General features: G+C 57.9%; 1 protein-coding gene across 1 annotated transcript; it reads right to left on the reverse strand.

Moving 5' to 3' along the window:
- Positions 1-1,971: 1,971 nt before the first annotated feature.
- INHBB (inhibin subunit beta B) lies at positions 1,972-8,233 on the reverse strand. Its single transcript, XM_087435036.1, has 2 exons — positions 7,088-8,233; positions 1,972-4,656 (listed from the first exon to the last, which is right to left on the reverse strand). Exons 1-2 carry the CDS (start codon positions 7,533-7,535, stop codon positions 3,881-3,883), a joined length of 1,224 nt encoding a protein of 407 aa, XP_087291162.1. The 5' UTR covers positions 7,536-8,233; the 3' UTR covers positions 1,972-3,880.
- Between the last annotated feature and the right edge of the window lie 9,384 nt (positions 8,234-17,617).

Below are 17,617 nucleotides of genomic sequence, written 5' to 3' on the forward strand. Positions count from 1 at the left end.
GCAGACGGCAGCCTCTGGCTCTGGCTGGCCCAGCCTGACCCACGGGTCCTATGAGAGGCTAACAGCCTGGTGGCCTGAAGAAGGAAGGGAGGGACTGAAGCAAAGAGGGGAGCGGGAGCTCCAAGCAGAGCAGGAGGGAGCTGGGTCAGGGGCACTGGACCTGGTGGGCAGTGTGGGAGGGCTGCTCTCTGAGCCAGCGGTGTGGGGTTCCAGGGGCATCTCTGGGGAGAGGAGGGGCCCTCGGGCCAGGCCTACAGGGAAGATAAGGGAGAGAACAGGAAAAGAGCAGGAGAAAGAAAAGAATGAGGACAGGGTGGGGGGGGGGGGAGAAAAAAGGGACAGGGAAGCCAGTGACCACAGCAGCACAGGAAGGAAGCTGCACGGCCCTACTGGAGGGACAACACCCAGCCCCGGGACAGGGGACGCAAGCCTGGCCTCACTGGACCTCTCAGGAATGGCAACTGCCACCCATCATTGCCCCAGGGGGCCTGACCCCACAGGGGCCCATGCCAGCACAGGGCAGCAGAGCACCACACAGGAACCATGTCTGCGGTCACTGGTTCCACGACCTCGGAGTCCTAGGCCCTCCTCTGGGGCCTGTGGCCCACCTGTGAAGCCTGGCCCCAGGGGGGAGCCTGGAGGTGCTCAATATGGAGACAGCAGAGGCCACTCCGTGACTCTAATGCTGCCCCTCCGGGAAGCTGCCGGCAAAAATTCCTGGGCCAGGGGTGAGGCAGGGGCTGGGGTGAGGCAGGGGCTGGGCTGAGCGCCCGGAGCAACCAGCAGCTGGGCCTAACCCACCAGAGCCGGGGGCAGCTGGGTTGTGACTCACACCCCAAAACGTCCAGGCCAGGCCTGTCTTTATGAAATCTTCCTCTCTGCCTCCATTACTTTCTATACTGCCTGAAGACTTTGCAGATCAATAAATCCAGCCCCCTGGATGAAAGCCTGGCAGAGCAGTAGTCTCTTGGGTAGGCAAAGAATGGAAAGAGACAGAGGCCAGAGGCTGCCTCCCGCCACCAGCTGGCTGTGTGAACTGAGATACACCCCTCCAGCTGCCCGGAGCCTCCCTCAGCTTGCCCACTGTTACCTTAACGGGGTTAGAGAATCCTGAAGGTCCCACCTGCTCAACTGTCCTGAGATTTTCTGGAAAGACCACATGTTTCCCAAAAACCAAGGAGCAGCCCCGCTGGCCCTGAAGTGCCTCAGATGAAGGCAAGGTCTTAGGGCTGCAGTCCTCCTGTGGAACAGGTGGAACAGCCGTGGCCCCTGGGCTCAAAAGCCCAGGGTGCCTGTCCCAGCTATGTGACCTCAGGCAAGCTCTGAACCTTTCTTAGCCTCAGATTCCAAACTCTGGAAAACGAAGCTGAAACCATTTCCCAGAGGCACGATACAACGGCTGCACGACAACAGCATATCGTGGGCATCTCAAGTCACACCTGCAGCGTAGCTGGACCATCGTTACTGCTAAAATCGCCACCTCCCACCGGTTACAATCCCCACAGGGAAGGACAGTCAGCATCCTCATGGCCTTGTTTCTGTTGATCCTTCTATCCCAGGATCCCAGCCTCTCCTGGGCTGCAGTCATCTATATCAGTAAGTGGAGGTGGGCACGGAGGGCAGGTGGGCTTCCACCCCCCCGTTTTACATTTCCTCCACGGATGGGGGCTTAACCGGCACTTTCAAATGGTAATAGATGCAGCCTTGGTGAAACATAATTAGTCTTGGGACTAGAAGGGTAAACAAATGTGTAATTCATGAATTTGCTAATTGTCCTTCATTTTGATCTTCTGCCATTTTTCCTAGACTCGCTGACTGACATCCGTGCTGGTGGCAAGGACTCAGAGAGTGCCGGGAGCGAACCATGCAGGCAACTGGCACCCAAGCTGGACACCTGGCCTCGCCCTCCTCCCAGCCGCCACCTCCGGCCAGGACCCACTGCCCCAGACGTCACACATGGCAGGAAGCCCATGGCACTCAATCTTTTATTTGCTTAAACTGTACACAAATGTAAAATACTTTAACAGCAAGTCTATGGGAAAATTGTTTGGTTTTAAATTATTATGAAACAGAACCTAAGGGGAGCTTTATTAAATAAACATAAAGATGGGGATTTAAGGATACACACCTGCATTCTACCACAGTCATTCTTACTCTACCTTCTGGGTGTGTAAGGATAGAAAAGACACATCAAACTGAATAAACAGAATCCATTTATACCCTGAAATGCTGGCAGGCCACTCAAGGGATTGTTCTGAACGTCCACCTCAGATAAGATGGCCTCACCATCTAATAAAAATTAAAACTGATCTGTTGGCCTCTTTGGTTCCAAAATTATGTATAATACATTTCACTGTATTTTTTTTTTTTGCTGCTATAAAAATAACTTCTTTTTTCAAACGGCAGTTTCTGACTAATCATGCAACTAAATCAGTGCAAACATTAAAAGCAATCATTCGCTTAAAAAAGAAGCAAAGGATTTCATTTCAAGTATAAAAAATATAAAAAGAGTCGTACGAGTCCAGTTTCGTCTAGTGTGGGGTCAACCCTTTAAATTGCATAGTTCACATGGCTCTTGGACATCTAGGGGTGAGCGAGGTCAGTGCTCTGCCAAGGGCCACTTCTGGACACACGCAGCGGGGTAAGTGCTCTATGGTGTGCGTTCAGGCAGCTCTGCAAGTGCTAGGAGGGGCAGGCGGCAGGCGAGCGGGCGGGGCCCCTGCGGTGACCGGGGCCCCCACAGGCAACTTCTGCAAAGCAGCTGAAAGCCTTCCTCATCTCTCCAAGACCAGCTAAACTGCTCTCCTCCATTGCCCCATGCTGAGGGGGCACCCCACCCCCCAGCATTCCCAGAATGCCTCCACCCCAACATTTCCTCCTCTGGGCTCAGCCTCTTGCCTAGGGGTCATTTCCACCCCTCTCCAACCAGTCCTAGAGGAATATCCCCAGTGAAGGGCATAGATTGCAACTTGTTTTCTTCCCATTTAGAACAATTCAGATTTTAACTTAAAAGGTCACACCTGGTAGAAAAGTCCCTTTTCAACTATACAACTGGAATGAATGACCTATCAACTGCTAGTGATCAGTTAAAGCATCAAATTAAGACCCTTCTCCTCTCCCTCCCTCCCCACCCCCAAAACAAACACACACATAAGTCACGCCAGGGACCCAAGCAACAGTCAAACCGTCATTGTCACTGGTCCACGGTCTCTGGCAGGTTAGGTCCTTTCTGGGCCTCCTTCCCTCTACAAGGAGGAGAAAGGACAGGCTCTCTGGGTCCCACAGCATGAAGGATCCCAGGCGGGAGGGAGCCCACAAGTTTGAGCCAGGAGATGCTGAGGCATGGCAGACCTTGCCCAAGTGGAGGGATTCATGCAGCCCTCCCCCTGCCTGCACGATCCCCACCCTTGCCTCTGCTTTTCCTCTCAGTGGCTCCCGTGCTCTCTCTCTCCGTGCATCTCTGTCTTTGTGCTTTTATGTGTGCTCGGAAGGCGCAATTCAGAGTGGCCGGGCCAGCTGGTGGGAATGGGGGCTGTTCACCCCATTCTCTCCAACTGACAGGCGTTTGTAGCTAAGCTGCCATTTGTCACCGCATCCATTTGCTGGTATCCTGGAGGCTGCTGTGTGGGTGGCAGGATGCATCGGGCTGTGCGTGTCTACGTGTGCATTTTAAAGTATTTCATGTCAGTTGAGGGTTCTCACTCCAGTTTTGACTGATTGCTCGATGAAGCAGTAGGAAAATATTTCAGGCTTCACCCTGGCACCTTCTGGGCAGCCCAATGGAACGACCACGCTCAGCGCACCGTGCACCCCGTTCCCACAGGGGATGGAAGAAGCCCATCCGGGACTGTCCCCGTGCCCCACCACTGCAGCCCCGTCGTCAGGCACAGCCGCACTCCTCCACGATCATGTTGGGCACGTCCCGCTTGACAATGTTGTACTCATCGTCGAAGTAGAGCATGGACATGGTGCTCAGCTTGGTGGGGATGCAGCAGGAGTTCACCGTGCCCGGGTTCAGGCCCCGCATGCGGTACTGGTTCACCACAGCTGTGTGGAAGGAGGAGGCAGAGCCAGGGACCCCCGCCAGGTAGGCTGGGCAGCTACCCTCACAGTAGTTCCCGTAGTAGCCGATGGGTGCGATGATCCAGTCGTTCCAGCCGATGAGGCGGAAGTCGATGAAGAACTGTTGCCGGCAACAGAGATTGGTCCGGCCATCGCACTCCAGGCCCCGCTTGCGAATGCGGTGCCTGCTGTCACCCAGCCGCGCCTGCACAACCACAAAGGGCCGGTGCGACTCCTCGCCGGGGTCCACGAACACGGGCACCACGGCCAGCTCCCGGCAGCCGTCGCACTGCACATCCAGGTTGAGTCGTCGCTCGCCCCGCTCGAACAAGGCCTGGATGGCCTCGGTGAGCGGGAAGGTGTGCCAGCCACTGCGCTTGAGGTCCACCTTCTTCTCAACCACATTCCATCGGTCTCCGCGGCCCTGCTCCTGGAAGTACACCTTGACCCGCACCTTCCGCCGACTGCCCTTCTCCAGGACGTACGGCAGCAGCTTCAGGTAAAGCCACAGGCTGGCCTGCACCACAAACAGGTTCTGGTTGCCTTCATTGGAGATGAAGAAGTACAGGCGGACCCGGGAGGAGGCGAGGCCATCTGCGGAGAAGTGGGAGAGCAGGCCAAGTTAATTCAAGGAGAACACGAGGCAGTGGGGGAAACAGACTCTGCTGCATGATGCTGGAATGCGAGCTCGCCACGCAGCTGGAAGATGTTATGGACCAGAATTACCGTTCCTGGGGCCAGGGCCTGTGACTGTAACCTGGGAGAGGCAGAGAAAATCGTTTCCCATTGAGAAACGCAGCCCAGGTTGGAGCTGGAGTGTCCAGGCCTATAAAATCCTGCCTCACCTCTCCCAGGCCAGGGTTCCCTGGAGACCGATTGTCAAGCCTCAAAGCTCAACAGAGGAACTTGTCAGGAAGCCAACATCTTAACAAGTTGTTATGGGTATCTGTGAAATCTGAAAAACAAAACCAGGATTGCACCGAAGATTTTGGGGTGGGTTGTTTCAATAGAGGTTTCTTTTTTTTTTTTTTTTTTTTTGGTTAACTTAGGGCATTGCAAAATCGAGCTGAGCCACCTACCGCCTCTTTCCAGTGTTTACCTAAGCACGATCTGATCCAACCCCCAGTGGAACCTCCACTGCAAACAAGCGAGCTCTGCTCGGATTTCTGACACAGGAACGTGTGCTTTGCAGGCTGCAAAGAGCAGCCCTTGCTTCCAAGTAGTTCCAAGAGACAGGTCATTCAGTCTTGAAACTTGAGGTCCACTCCTTTGATGAGACCCTGGCTCCCCATTAATGGCACGTTCAAAATCTCCAAGGAAAAGGGGAACTGGCTTGTTAGTTTTTTCAGTAATTCAGCTCAACAAGAAGGGAGGCCTTGCCAACTAAGAGACAACTCCTCTCTCATCCTACATTTCAGTGACTCTTCTCTCTAACAATCCCTACTTTTTTCTTTCTTTTGCAGGAAGAACAAATAAGGCAACTGTGTGACCACGGTTGGTTTTATCAAACCTCCTACCACTGCCCCCGCAGCCCCCTCCTCAGGCCCCGCCTGGCTCCTCTAATAACACTGACATCTGACTTTGAAATGGGGGAAAGTGCAGCCTTAAAAGCTGGTCTTGGACAAGCTGCCTGTGACCTGAATCTGTTATTTATAAGTCAAAGAGCTGGCTCCGTGGAACGGACCAGAAATATAACAGCCCCCGCTGTCATTTTGTGCCACCGGGACCAAAAGGCCTCTTCGACCTTCCAGAATCACATTTCTACTCTGGGCCCCAAAGCACCTTTTAATCCAAGCTCTCTAATTGCATGTCGAGCTTTCCCTGACTCTGTCCGACAGCGAAAACGGCAATGCATTTCTTTCTAAGCACAAACCAGCCCCTGATTGTCTCTGCTTTTCTCCACACCCGGCCATGCAAAACTTTTCATCCCTTTTCATCCCCAGGCGGCACCAGCACAGTCTGCCTGCTGCCTGAGAGGGTGGGGGGCATTTGCAGCCTGGGGACACAACTGTTCCCCCCTCCAGGCTCCCTGCCCACCCCCACCCTGCCTGCACCAGGGCTTCCCCCTCTGCGACCTTCTCCGCAGTCCCCTCAGCACAAATGGGGCTGAGCTCCGGGCACAAAAGCCAGGCTGGCTCATTCAAGTCCTGAAAAGGACAGCGGAGTCGAAAGCACTTGCAGCATTTCAGCACAGGCACGTTTTTCTCTTTCTTTTAAAGTTCCGAAAAATGTTTTCTCTCAATTTTTATATTTAGACAGTGATAGAAATTTGCAATCCAGGGCCGGGGGAAAATTCCAGAAAGGATTCCTACCCTTTGTTAACTAAGAACTCTGCAGCTCTCAGGCGAGGGGCTGCTGCCGCTGCCAAGCGAGCCGAGAGGCACGGGGCTGCCCCCGAGCCGCGTCTTTCTCTCCGTAAATGATGGGACCTGTTGAGAAGCCTGCCTTCCGCCGATTCCGGTGCCCACACAATCGGAAGAGAGGTTGCCTAGCTCTCCCCAGTGAGGCTTCAGCAATCCTGGCAAGCCCAAGCCGCCCGGCGATGGAAGCGGCCCCGGGGCCTCTCATGCAGGCGCGCGCGCGCACACTCACTCACACACACACACACACACTCCTCCGGCCCACGGATATCAACAAGCACACACAACTCCATCCACACTGCTAAGCCTACACTCCGATCGTGGGAAACAAAAACATTAAGCAATCACCAAGCAAGTGCCCGCGGAGCCAGGGCCGCACGCATCTGCCGGGAGGGGGACGCGCTCCCAGAGGCGCTGGGGCCAGATTCCGGAAAGCAGGAGTGGAGGGCAAGGCGCACAGCGGCGAGGGTAGGGGAAGCAGGGGGGGGGTCTGCTGTGTAAGAGGACGGCAAATGGACGGAGCGCACAGGGCCAGAGGCGAGAGGCTGGGCCGGGAGTCCGGGCTGCCCCCAGGGCGCGCTGCCTGCGGCGGCCAAAGCAGACAAGGAGAAGGGGGTGGGGGAGGGAGCGAGGGCCACGGCTGGCCGCCCCTGGGACCGACCCACCTGTCTCCGCGAAGCTGATGATTTCCGAGACGCGCTCCTGGCCGTCGGCGCCCGGGCTGGCGTGGCCGTCGAGGTGCGGGATCTCCACGCGGCCGTCCTCGCGCACCTTGCCAGCGTGCAGCTTGCGCAGGGCCGTGACCATGGCGGCCTTGGGCACGGCGTGCGTGATGTTGGGCCGGCCCCGCATCTGCAGGCGGCTCAAGATGTGCCGCTTCACCGCCTCCAGGAAGTCGCCGTCCACCCGGCCCAGCTCCTCGGGCCGCCGGAAGCCGCCACACGACGTGCAGGTGTCCTGCGAGCCGCCGGGGGCTCCGGGTGGCGGGGGCGGCGGCGGTGCGGCCGGGGACGGCGGCGGCGTGGGCGAGCCCCAGGCCTCCGGCCCCAGCCAGCCGGCCGCCAGCAGCAAAAGGCAGGCGGCCCCCAGCGCCCGACCGGGCAGCCCGTCCATGGTGCGCCGCTGGCGACGAGGGCGCCCGCCGCGAGGCGAGCTGAGCCGAGCGCAGGGCCGGGCTCCGGGCTCCCGGCGCGCCGCCCCGCCCCGCCCCCGCCCGCGCCTGCCCGGGCCTCCGCCCGCCCGCCGGGAGGGCCGCCGCGGGCTCACAGGGGGAGGGGGCCGGCCGGGCCGCGGGGGTTCCTGTGCGGCCGAGAAGGGGCGCCGAAGGTCGCGGGCACCGGAGAAGCGCGTGGGGCGAGGCGCGGGTTGGCGGGTCACTGCCGCACGGGCGTATCGGGGCGCCTCGGCATCTGCAGCCTTCTCCCCATCCTCTCCGGGTTGCGGCCCCGCAGCCCCCGCAGCCCCCGCTCGGATGAAGTGAAAGCAGCGGCAGCGGTGGCTTGGCCCCCGGGCGGGGAAGGTGGCGAAAGGGCCGGTCGACGCAACTTGGCCGAGACGGAAGCGAAGGCTCCGGAGCCCCGGGAGCGAAGCCGAGTGCGGCTTGCCGCGGCGCTGCGGCGGGCGCTGCGGCGGGGCCCCGCGCTCGCACCTGAGCGCCGAGGAAGGGCCGGCGAAGGGTGGGTTGTGCTCGCCACGGCCGGCGGGCGGGCGGCGAAGCGGAGCGAGCGCAGTGCCCGGAGCGCCGGCGAACGCGGGCCCGCTCAGAGGCGGCGCGGAGTCCCCGGCCGCGGGCCCTGCAGTCCTCCCTGCGCGTCACACGGCAAAGTTGTCTCCAGGCTCCCGGGGCGCCGCCGCATCCACTGGCGGGCGGGCCGGCCGCTGCGCGCTTCGCCGGGGCCTCTGCTCCGCCCGCCTCCTCGCTGCCTCCCTCTCTCCGCCTGCCTGCGCGGGCCGGCTGGGCGCGGGGCGCCGGGCGAGGAAGGCGAGGCGGAGGCAGGGCCCTTCTCGCCCGTGTCTCTTCTGCCTGCCGCGGCGGCGGCGATGTCGGCTCGAGCGCCTCAAAGTCTCGCCGCGTCCCCGGGTGCGGTGCCCTAGCTCGCTCTCCCGCTGGCACACGCCGCAGGGCCGGGAGAGAGCCGGCGGGTGGCGGCTGCGTCCCCGCGCCCGGCCGCGACACAGAGTGCACAGCCCGCCGAGGAGGAGTTCTTCTCTTTGCCCGGTCTTCCTTTACTCTCCTCGTTTTTTCTCCCAAGGGGGAAAAAAAGCCGCACAATCTCCGTATGTGCGCGCGCGTTGAGATAGACGTTGGCAGAAAAAAAAAAAAAAAGGAGGGGTGAGCGAGTCTCGTCCTGGCCATGCGGGAGGAGACTGTCCGTGCCTCCCCGCTCTGGCTTCCCCGACGCGGGGGGGGCGGGCGTCGGGGAGGAATCAGTTCAGGTCGGTGCTACCCGCTCCCCCCGCCCACCCCCGCTTCCCTCGGCTTTTTTCCTTTCTGCCTTTTCGAGAAGGAGGGGCGGGCTGGCCCTCTCCCCTCCCCCCCCCCCCCGCAATGCCGGGCCACTTTTGCTGTCTCCAAACTTTCCCACCACGTGGGCGCCCCGGACCCTCGCCCAGCTGGGCGGCGGGCGGCACCGACGGGCTCCCGGCCCAGGATCCCGGCGCTTGCCCCCTCCCCGCCGCCGCACAGGCCCTGCCCTCACCCCTGCCGCCGCCCTCCGCGACCAGGAGTGGCAACTCTCGCCGCCGCGGCCGCCCCCGGCCCTCCCGGGGTGCTCCCTCGCGGGCCTGGCGAGGCGGGGGCGGCGATACGGCCTCAGGCACCACGGGCTGGCTCCGCCGGTGGATGTCGCTCCCGGGCTGCAGTGCCCTAGCCGGGCGCCCCGGGCCGCCAGCGCACTGGGCGAGGCGTGGGCCCCGCAGGCTGGAGGGGCGCTGGAGGCCTGGCCAGCCGCTGCCTCCGCAGGCTCCGAGCCCGGAGGAACTGCTCCATGGTGCGGGGAACCAGCCTCGCAGCGGGGAGGCTTCTGAGCCCCAAGGCTTGCCGGGCCGGCGAGGTCTCCAGCACTCCCCCCTCCCCCGCCCCCGCCCTGCAATTGGCAAACCTTGGCCTCAGAAAAACCCGGGTGCCAGTCGAGGCTCATCCACTGCCAGCTTTGTAGCAATGACCCTGGGTAGTCTTCACTCTTTCTGGTGTCTATCTCCTCATCTGTAAAGTGGGGGACAATAGCACCTATGTCACATGGGCTGGTTGGGCGCCCCAAACGAGGCAACCGGGCTAAACTCCTCACAGAACCCAATAAACTACGATTGCAAGGCCGCCGTTCTTGGGCCGCCAGACAAGAGGCGCTGTCAATGGAAACCGAATTCCCAGCCCTGTCCAGAACCCCAAGTGCAATCCGTTTCTTCTGCGCCTCTTCACGCCCCTACTTGGGTGTGGTGCAGCACGACAATGCCCACAGGGCGTAGCACCTCGGGCCGGGAAGACGGCCCTGCCCTCTCCTCTTGCTCATCCAGACCCCCACCCACGGTGGCCGCGCCCCGTAACAGGTGGGACTGCGAGGCGGAAGCGGGGTGGGAGGTCATTCTGGCGTTCCTAGGATTTTGGGGAACCCAGGACGACCGAGGCGGAGCGTGGCCTCCAGCTCAGGGTCCTCCCCCTTCCCCGCCCCCAATCGCGAGCTTCTCCGGCCGGCCGGTGCTGCTGTGGAGCTCAGCCCGGACCGCAGCCCTGCAGAGTCCCGCAAGTCTGGAGGTCGAGCGCCCCCTCCCTCCCAATCTAAGGAACCGACCAGAAGGTGCCCGGGCTGCTCCCGCGGGACAAAATGGAGCTGGTCTGGGTTTACCAACCTGAAGTCAGAAGAGGGGCCCAGGAGGTTCCCGGAGACGGCAGCCCTTCTGCCTCCTTCGGGCTTTCTGCAGAGCTCAATTCTCTGCCAACTCCCAGATACACAGCATTCTGTGCCCTGGGGTTTCCACCCCTTGCCCTGTCCCAGAGCCTATGATCCCTGGGCAGGAAGGAGGTGCTTCTGCCTCCTGGGCGGCCTGGGCCAGCACCTTCTGTGCGGTGGCCCCGAGCCAGGCCTGACCCACCTCTGTGGTTTTGCTTGCATCTTCCACCAGGCACACATGCTCTGGTCTTCTGGCTTTTTCTGTCACCACAGCCACCAACCACTTGGCAAACTCATTTTCAGTCTTCAAGAGCCAGCCCAGTCTCTCCTTCGTGGTGGAGCCTGCCATGGCCTTCTTATGCCCTGAATAGCTATTTGCCAGATTAGGCCCCTCAGCCCAGTGCCTGGCTGTTATCTCTTCACTTGTCTATCTCCTGCATGGTGCCTCAGGCTCCGGGAGAGCAGGGACCAGGCTTTCTGGGCCCTGTCTGATGCCAGACCTGGCAGATGATGGGGGCAGCTTATTGAATGAATGCTTGGTGGATTGATTGATTGAATGAATGAGAGAAGTCATTAAGCCAGTGAAGGATTTAATGCCCCCACTCCCCAGCACCAGCCCTCACAGTAGCGTTCCTTGCTTGCCCATTTACACCCCTTCCTACTGTGAGTTGCACCTGGGCTGGACAGGGCTGGGGGAAGGGAAGAAGTGCTCCACACCTTGGGGAAGGTGCAGCATCCTGCCCATTGACCTGGCGCTGGGGAGAGGCAAAAGCCACCGCACCCTTGCTGGTAGGAGGAGGGAAGAGGAGGTTGAGAGGAGGGTACTCACTTTGCTCCCCTGATGGAGGAGCTATCAGCCCCACTGCCGGTCATCTGCTGGGAGGGAACTGGGTCAAGCGGTAGTCAGAAACCATCTGCTCGAGAAGCTGGGATTATCCCGCCCTCTGCTGATCCCCCAGCCCGCAGGAGCCGAGGGTGTAAATTGAGTTCTTCCAGATCACCTTGTGCTTTGGGGGGGAGCCCCCGCATCCCCTACTGAGGGGTAAGGACCTGTTCCTGTTGCTTCAGAGCCTCATTTAGCACTGGCTCAGTTCTCTTTGTACTGGTGACCTCAGCCTTCAATCTCAGCCAGCGATGTGACTGCGCCTGTCAGTTTTGAATACAATAACCCACATCAATGCTGCAGCCAACGCCCTCCACACGGGCTGCAGGACCAGGCCACCCCCACACAGAATGCTGGCTCCCTGCCGTCATCAAGGAACTCAGGCCCAATGGGGAAGGCAGGAAGAAAACACGGCGACATGGTGGATACGGGCACACAGTACGTGGACAAGGCTTCCTCTGGGCAGCTCAGAGCGCTTGCTCTCACAATAGTTTTTTTTTTGCATAATCCGTAGCTAAATGTCAATTTGAGGATGACGAAAATGTCCAAAAGCCACAAGGCAAACCATAAAAACGAGCCTTTGCTCATTTGCTAAAAGAATTAAGAACTCAGGTGCAGTTCTTGGCTGCGTGGCCCCTGCGGAGTGTAGGGGTGAAGAGAAGTCCCTCAGCAGTGGCGCTCAGGGCCGGGGCTGGAGAAGGCCTTTGACAGAGCTGGGATCAGGGACCTGGTGTTCACCTCTCCATTGCTGGTCGAGAAGCTGCTGCCAGACATCACCATCACGCCTCACACCTCTCCAGAACTGCTCACTGTCTGAACGGAAGGAGCTCCTGCCAGACCAGATGAGGTGTGTTGTCCACCCCGCAGCCTAAGGCACAGGAGAGGGACAAGCCTGGAGCCAAGTGTGAAGCAGGATCCAGTGAGGGGGCCCCAAATGGCAGGGGGCCAAGCGGACCTTCGTAAAAGCCCAAACGCCAACACAGAGCCCCTCAGAATGGCCCAAAGCCACCTCATGCCTTTGGGGTCACGGAGGCAAGTCCTTGATGAGAAAGTGGGCATGGGAGGGTTATTTTGATGAAACAGCCCCGAATTCCTCACCAGGGCAGCCGGATGGTGCCCACCTTCCGAGGGCCCCAGCGGCCCTCCACCTCCTTAAGTCTCGCCGTGGCCTCGGCAGGAGGCCTGTCATCTCTGAAACTCGTTAGCTGCAGGGCTGAGACTGTCCACGCTGTTCACCTGTAGCTGCCCAGCACCCAGCACAGTGCTGCTCAGGGGAGGCTTATGAAGTGCAGTCAGTCCATCCCGGTGACGGATGAAGGAGCTGAGGCGCGGGCATGCCCGTGGTCAGTGGGCCTGGGGTTCAGACACAGACCCCTGAGTTCCAGTCGGCAGGCACGGCAGGCAGCCATGTGCATGCTGCTCTCTGGCCCCCCACCAGGCAGGTGTGCTGACGTGAGCACGTCACACCTTCGTGTGCCCCCAGGCTATTCCTAAACACCAAACCATCTTGGAGGGCTTCTCATCTAGTCGTTCCTTTTGAGCTGACTCTCTCAGCTCCCAAACCCCTGAAATCTATTGTATGTTAGGAACCATACAAATCATTGTGTTCCTGGCCCCACTCTCAGTGAGACCAGGATGCTGGGAAGGAGCCAGCTGGAGAGGACCTGGGGAACCCTCCTCCACGTCCTGAGCGAGGGCTGGGGCGGGAGTACTGGAGGCTGTGCGGGAGTGGGATTTAACATGTTTTCAGCACTCAGGAAATATTTCAACAGCAGGCCCCATAGGGACGGCTGTCCAAGTTGGTATATTTTCTAGAAAAATAGAGGCGCTAAATACGGCATTTGGTTAGTGTCCCACTTCAAATTGGTAATCGCAAATGATTCCTGGCACAGAATTCCTTCCCATTCTCTCCATAACCACGCTGCCCTTGCTGCTGGGGATACAGCAACGCATAAGTCAAGTCCCTGAACCTTATCACTCAACCCCCACAGGCTACTGGGGAGACCGTATGGGAACAGTATGGGGGAGCTACCTGGGATGATGCAGTGCATGGGAGTGAGGCGAAGGAGCACATCTGCAAGGAGCCCCAGCGGAGGCAGGATGTGAACTAAGCCTTGAAACGCAAGGAGGCATGTTCCAGGTGGACGAGAGGAAAATGGTCCAGGTGAGGAATAAGGGCACGTCCAGTCTAGCTAGGCCAGGGAGGGGCCCTGCCAGCCCAGAAAGGGGTGTTAAGATCAGGAGGGCAGGTGAACCCCTTGCAAGAGTGTTTTAGGAGGACACTGGCGATGTTGTAGCGGCTGAGAGACCCAGCCCATCGGGGAGGAGATGAGGGCCGGAGGTAAGGTGGTGGCAGTGAGGACCTCAGGCACCAGGCTGGGCAGGTAATGGGAGGTGGGAGGGCTGAGCAGGAAGAGTTGAGGACTGTCCGCCACCTGTTTCTGCCGTAAGCGGTCCTGTACGCTGCTCCCAGATGCCCATGTGTGGCGAGAACACTTGGGTCCAAGCACCACACTCCTCTTAAATAGCATTCCTCGGTCATCAGTGTTCTTGAACTTCAGAGCTGATCTTTGCGTCTACCCCACGAAGGATAGAAAGTGACCTGCCTGTCCAGTGAGCTGCCAGCTGACAAGAATGCACAGCTGACCCAAGATGGCATTTCTTAGGTTCTAATGTGTGACAGGGACAACACAGAAAAAACAAGAAAACTACTCTTGTATACAGGTGTAGACATGTTTTTTTGCTTTTGAAACAAAACCAGTGAACGTGTTAGTCCGTGTATGTCTCTGAAGGCTGAGGGCCTCTGTTCCCAGTCCGCCCCCCAGCATACCTGTGGCCTCCTGATTCCTATAGATCGCTACCCGGGGGCTTCCACAGTAAAGCAGCTCAGAAAGAGCCGGCACAGTGTGACACTTCACACACGCTCTCCCTTCCTTCTCTGAGACTCTAATTGACCTTTCGCAGCCCGTAAACCAGTCCCTGTCTTCCCACTGAAGGGAACTCTGCCAGAGGAACCACTGTGGTTGTAGAAAAAAGGAAAAAGTCAGAAGAATTCCCAGCTCAATCTCCCCACGCCCAGGCCCACTGCCCAGCTCATAAAGCTGGGTTAATTTCAAGTCCTCCCCATTTTCAGCCCTTTCCCTCGGGCGCAGCCACGGAGGCGGCCTCAGGGCCAGGCACTGGACAGGCGCTCTGGATCCCACTACTCTCCCCAGTCTTCCCTCTGGTCCTCACCCCCAAGGCCCAAGCCCCAGTGAGTCGGGTGCTAGTCTGAGAAAGGAGGCATTTCTCACATACTTCCGCGGGCCCGAGCATTCCGCTCTCTCAGTGCCTTCCCTTTCCCATACGTTAGATTATGGATTGAAACGCTGGAGAAAAAAAGAATGCATGAAAAGGGAAAGATGTGATTTTTGCTTGATGGATAAACGTATTTCTATCTAATAGGAGACCCGACCCTGAAGGCAGTAAAGTGTTTCAGTTCTGGCTTTTGGAAGGACAAAGGCCTGTCATGCACGGGTGCTCTCGAAGGTGGTACAAGATTCCCGGAGTCAGTCTACATTCGCACCGCCAGTAGAACGGCCAGCAGAGCCCAGCTGACAGGCACGTCCCCAGGCTCCCCGGCCAGCGGGGCCTGTCTGCCCAGAGTTTATTCATGCAAGCTGGTCTCAAGCCAGGGATTTAAGGATTTGCCCTTCTCTACCTTTCCAAAAAAAGAAAAAGGTAAAGAAAGACATAGAGATAGATAGATAAAGAATAAGCATCTTTAGGATGAAGAAATACAAAACGTTAAAACTTCTGTTTGATCTTCATCCCGCCTAGAGTGTCTAACGCTTCTCATATCCCACAACTTCCTACTGGTTCAAAAATCACAGCACAAAGAAGGAACTTAATTAAAAATAAAAAGAAAGGGCCAGCCCAGTGGCACAGCGGGTAAGTGTGCTCACTCCACTTCGGCGGCCCGAGGGTTCACAGGTTCGGATCCCGGGCACGCACCGACACACCGCTGGTCAAGCGAGGCTCTGGCGGCGTCCCGTATAAAGTGGAGGAAGATGGGCACGGATGTTAGCCCAGGGCCAATCTTTCTCACACACAAAAAAAATTAAATAAATAATAAAAAGAAGCTGCCAATGCCTCGGCTTTCATCAGGCACACAGGTCCCAAAACACTCGCGGACCGACATTCACTGTCACTGGTCAAAAGGAGGCAGGAACATGCATTATTATAACATGCCTTTGTGTCTGCAAATAATGTGATCGAACTGTTATTTACCCAAGCTCAGCTACCCAAGCATCCTTTATTAATTAAACATATATACACTCTGACATACTCACTTATCTTGGACATATGGGGGTAACTAACCCTCTCCAGCCACAAGGGCATATTCTGGGTTCAGGGCCCCTCAGCATCATCTCCAACCATTCCTGATGCCTCCGTCTATTGTTCAAAAAGTATCCTTGTCTTCACTGTACGGTGCATTTGTACAGAGGACCTAGTACACTGCAGGATAGAGCACTGCACCAGGCCACCACTGCACCAGAGCACTGCACAGGGCTACGGCACTGTCCTGCCTTCAGCTCAATTAGCAGGAGGGGTGAGCTAGGAGCAGGTGAGTGAGAGAGCCCCTGGCACTGTGGGATCTTCGGAGGATAGAGGGAAGGGGGGAGCTTGGAGGAGAGCTGGCTGGGGCAGACACTGAGGGTTGGAGCGACCCTGGAGGAGGTAGGGCAGAGCTGGTCAGGGTCGAGGAGCAGTGTCTGGCAAGGGCCTTCCAGACAGCAGACTCAGGATGGCAGAGCAGAAGGACCAGAGCGGGGTCATGGTGATGTCCCAGGGCCACACCAGCCCATGCCAGCCCTGAGCTGCTCCCTCTGCCCTTCTCTTACACGAGAGGAGAAAACCTTGGGAGTTTGAGGCACTGTTATTTGGGGGATTCTGTTATACACAGCCAAACTTAATATTAACTGACCAAGGAGACTTACAGCTGAGATGGGTGACCACTCAGGGAGCAGGAGGAAAAAGAAGAAAGGAAACAAAAAAGGAACAGTCAGGGAGGAGGAAGAAAAGCCAGGACAGGGTGGTGACACCCAGCTAGAGGGGCTGCAGGAGCCAGGGTGACTGAGGATGCCCAGTGCAGCAGGGGCGTCCCAGGAGGAGGCCTGGAGAGCGCACTGCCATTGGCATCCTGGGCCAGGAGGTGGGTGGTCTCTGAATGAGCAAACTGCCGGGGGAGAGGAAGACGTGAGGATGCAAAGGGCACCGTCTTGCCTCCTGATCCAGGCCATTGGGGCCCAGAGTGGCAAGGCCAGTGGGGGGGGGTCTCTTTAGAGGGGCAGCCTCCAAACGGGGGGACCCAAGAGATAGCTGTCACCCAGAAGTAGAGGCGAGCAGACTGCTGGGGAGGTCTGTAGGTCAGCCCTTAGGCCCCTGCAGAGACCGGGCCCCAGGCCCTGGGAAAGGATTGCCTGAGGCATCTTAGACCTAGAGGAGGAAATGGAGACCCAAACTGAAGCCCAGGCCATGAGCTGGGGCGCATGGGATGGTGGTGCTCCTGAGAAGGTGAATGCAGGGCCTGAATTCAAAGGAGTGGATGGGGTGTGTGTGTGTTGGGGGTATCTGTGTTGGGTATGAGTCTAGATGTGTGTTAGTGTGTGTGTTGAGGGTGTGTGTTGGGGTGTATGTATTGGAGTGTGTGTTTTGGGTATGTGTGTGTGTTGGGATGTGTGTATTGGGTGTGTGTACTAGTGTTCATATCGGTATGTGTGTGTTGAAGGATATGTGTGTTGGATGTGGGTCTACGTGTGTGTTGGGGGTATGCATTGGGTGTATGAGTTGGGTTGTGTGTTTTGGGTGTGTATGTGTTGGGATGTGTGTATTGGATGTGTGTATTAGTGTTCATGTTGGTGTGTGTGTGTTGGGGTATATGTGTTGTATGTGGTGTGTTTTGGAATATTGTATTGGGGCGTATCTGTGCAGTATGCACATATGTGTGTTGGGGTATATGTGTGGAGGGTGCAGTGGTGGTGTGTGTGTAGATATATGACGAAGGCACCAAGCTTCGGGGACACAGTGAGCAGTCTCAGGACACTTTTGCCAATAAGATTTAGAGCCAGAGAAACAATAGTAAGATCCTTTTCTGCCCTGTCAAAATGTAGTACTGCCTTCAGGAGAGACTGAGAAGGCAGAATTCATAGGAGTTTGTGATTGGATGAGGAAGAGCGGGGAGGAAAGAATCGAGAATGGAGGTGTCTAGCCCTGGGGCCATGTTTCCCCCAGGCGTGTCAGACTAGAGACAGGTCCTTAGTGTTGGCGGTATGGCCACCGCCCCCCCACCAGTAGACCCATTGGGCTGGAAAGCCACAGACTAGCCCAAGCACACTTGCTTTTCCTGTGTCCCCACAGCCACAGAAAGAAAACGTCCCCCAAAT

Source organism: Ceratotherium simum, chromosome 9, assembly GCF_057802395.1.
Source record: "Ceratotherium simum simum isolate JZ-2026a chromosome 9, ASM5780239v1, whole genome shotgun sequence".
NCBI classification, from domain to species: domain Eukaryota; kingdom Metazoa; phylum Chordata; class Mammalia; order Perissodactyla; family Rhinocerotidae; genus Ceratotherium; species Ceratotherium simum.